The sequence below is a fragment of the Vigna umbellata genome, chromosome 2, assembly GCF_029865625.1.
Source record: "Vigna umbellata cultivar VRB3 chromosome 2, Vumbellata_1.0, whole genome shotgun sequence".
Lineage (NCBI taxonomy): Eukaryota > Viridiplantae > Streptophyta > Magnoliopsida > Fabales > Fabaceae > Vigna > Vigna umbellata.
In genome coordinates this window covers 47,175,657-47,178,699 of record NC_142166.1, presented here as the reverse complement: position 1 = coordinate 47,178,699, position 3,043 = coordinate 47,175,657, and the positions used below count along the sequence as shown (strand labels likewise).

The window sequence follows — 3,043 nt, the reverse complement described above, 5'->3', positions numbered from 1 at the left end:
TTTATCAACTATAATAACATATGCCAATAAGAAAATTTACAAAGTACCGCCCGATAAATGTTTGTTGAATAAAATTTGGAAAACACAAAACCTAATTTATTATATTTTATTATTATCAAGAATTCAACGCGTACAATCCTACTCCACCTTCACCAGCACGTAGAGAGACATAATATAAGCACTAGGTTGGGTTATCATAATTACAACAAGAATAATAATAACAATATTATTATTTATTATAATAATAGCAATAAATAAAAGTGAAAGGTGGGTGAAGCAAAAAAAGAACTTTCGGCCGCCGATAGATGCCAGAGCCGCACTCATAGAGATTCTTTATCTTCTTCTTTCCATTCTTCTTCATTTTCTTTTCTTTTCTTCTTCCTAACTAAAAGGACCACTCATATTCTTCTCTCTATCACCCACAAAAACGCTTTCTTTGCATTTTTCTCTCCATTTCACTGTTAGTTCAGACACTCCACAATGCTGCGTAAGCTTGTCTCAGGGCCACCCAAGAACAAGCCCGGCACCGTCCCCGTTCACCTCAACGTCTATGATCTCACCCCAATCAATGGCTATGCCTATTGGCTTGGCCTTGGTGTCTACCATTCTGGGGTTCAAGGTAACCCTTTAACCAATTCCCTCTCTTTTTTCTCTCCTTTTTTTTTTCTTTTTTTCTTTCATATCGCCAAACCCAAATCAAGATACTCTTCAATTTACAAAAAAAAAAAAAAACATTTGCTCAGACCGAACATTCGGGTTGTTTGATACAACGTTATCGGTTTGTTTGTCAACTATCATTACTCATTATTGTGTTACAAATCCAACCATATTCTGTTATTTGGGTGTACAATAGTACCTGTTTTTTCTTTCTTAGTTGATAATTAAAGTATTCTTTTACATTTAGTTCACGGTGTTGAGTACGGTTTCGGTGCACATGAGCATGACACAACGGGGATTTTTGAAGTGCAACCGAAACACTGTCCTGGGTTCACTTTCAGAAAGTCGATTTTCATCGGAACAACAGATCTGGGTCAGAAAGATGTTCGGGCGTTCATGGAGAAACTGGCTCAGGAGTACTCTGGCAACACCTATCATCTCATCTCCAAAAACTGCAACCACTTCTGTAACGATGTTTGCCTCAAGTTAACGGGAAAGTCAATCCCTCGATGGGTCAATCGCCTTGCTCGACTTGGTAAGGAATACATTGATCCTATTCTTGTGCTTTATTAACTTGTTATCTTTTGTAGTTTGTGTCTGTTGATTTTTCACATGTCGCCAGTGAAAACTCCTATGGCACCTACGTTGACGTTATCATAGTTGAATGTTGTGTACGGCTTTTAGCTATTGGTGTTGGGTTTTCTTTTTTAGTTAGAATGATATCTTTTAGGAAAAAAAGGACAGAACTTGCTCACTTGCTCTTGGTGTTGTCTTTTAATTTGAATTGGAGTTCTTAGCAGCAGCTTTCGTTAGATGTGAAAACTACATCTATGTTTTTTTGGGACAAAATCGAGAAGCAAAATTAGAGTTAGTAAGGTTTGTCTTAAGGTCAACGTAGATTATTAAAGTGAAATTTCAATTCTGATTAGAAAAGAAGTACATTTAAAAGAGTAATTATAAATTGGCTGACAAAGAAGCATGCTTCTTACAACACAGTACAGCCCTTGCAGAAAGTGGCAAGAGGAATGCTCTTCGAGAGGCTTTACTGATATATTTTGATTATGCAAAAAATTTCTTCAGAATTAAGTATGTGAATTGATGTTCCTATGATGCACTTTGTAAACAAAATTTATGTGATTTCAAAACAACGAGTGAGCATTTCTGAGTTTGAGTTGTGCTCCTTTATGTGAAGGTCTTCTTTGCAACTGCGTTCTTCCCCCTGGGCTAAATGACACGAAGGTTCCACAAGCTACATCAGAGAGAGTTCAGGAGGGAGAAAAGAGGAAAATAAGAAGTCAATCCTGCAGGTACGAGGGTTCTTCGAATCCTTCATTGTCACGACGTTCGGCAATTAAAAGTAGTAGCCAAAGACATTGTCTTCCAGGATCTACGTCTTTGCTTAATGCTACTCCAGCCTCAACCTTAACAGTGAAGTAGTAAAGCTTTGACAAATATAGGGTGCAAGCAACCCCAGATGAGCACGGAAGAAAGTTGTTTATTTGGTTAATCTTTCTGTTCTGATGTATATCTGTATGTCAAATATCTGAATGGTTGCTTTGTTTTGTCTCTGTTCGTCGTAAAATGGTTTCGTTCTTAGTGAATGGAAAGTTCTTCTGTTTCTGCATTTTTTTGCTATGTAATCTTGATTGATCTTCCTTATTCCGTTGGGTCAGTCCGGTTTTAAAAACAAAGCATATTAAAGGAAAACCAAAATCTGAGAAATTTTGTGACAAGTTGTTTCTGCACTTTTCTCAGATATGCTTCGTTAACATCTGTATCAAAAGATCAGCAGTTTCTCAGTTATCTCAGTTATCTCTGTCTGGCTATGCTGTACCTGTATGTTTTGATACATTTTTGTTCCACGTAATCGTCATCCATTAATATTCTCATGTTTGCTATACTTTGTTACATGTGATCAAATGTAATTCTTATAAAGAAAACAGCTTCTGCTTGGAAAATTTACGGAGTTTTATAGTAATCGTGCTTTTAAGGTAAAGGAAAATTATTCTACTACTCTGTTTTCATAGCGAAATTGTAAATGGATTTTTTTATTTTAGAAATTTTTATACAATCAAGTGTTTTTTTTAACACTTTTAAAAAAGAATCATATGTCATGGTTTATTTTTATTTAATTATTTAATTACTCTTAATTTTTTTAAATTAAAATTAATCACGTGTTAAATTCACGTTGTATAACACTGGTTTGACACATAATAATTTTTTATTATTTAAAAAAATAAAAAATAAAAGTAGACAAATTAAAACTAAGACAATAATATTACAATGCCACGGGTCTCCTAGCATAACACCAGATTGACACAATAAATTTTTATTATTTTTTAAAAAATAAAAATAAAATTCTTAAAAAAATTTAAAAAAGTAAAAA

At 34.3% G+C, this 3,043-nt stretch overlaps 1 protein-coding gene across 1 annotated transcript; it reads left to right on the top strand.

Moving 5' to 3' along the window:
- The first annotated feature begins 274 nt into the window (after positions 1–274).
- LOC124828287 (deSI-like protein At4g17486) lies at positions 275–2,281 on the top strand. Its single transcript, XM_088107153.1, has 3 exons — positions 275–619; positions 905–1,192; positions 1,850–2,281. The coding sequence occupies exons 1-3, from the start codon at positions 481–483 to the stop codon at positions 2,092–2,094; spliced, it is 672 nt and encodes a 223-aa protein (XP_087963279.1). The 5' UTR covers positions 275–480; the 3' UTR covers positions 2,095–2,281.
- The last annotated feature ends 762 nt before the right edge of the window (positions 2,282–3,043 follow it).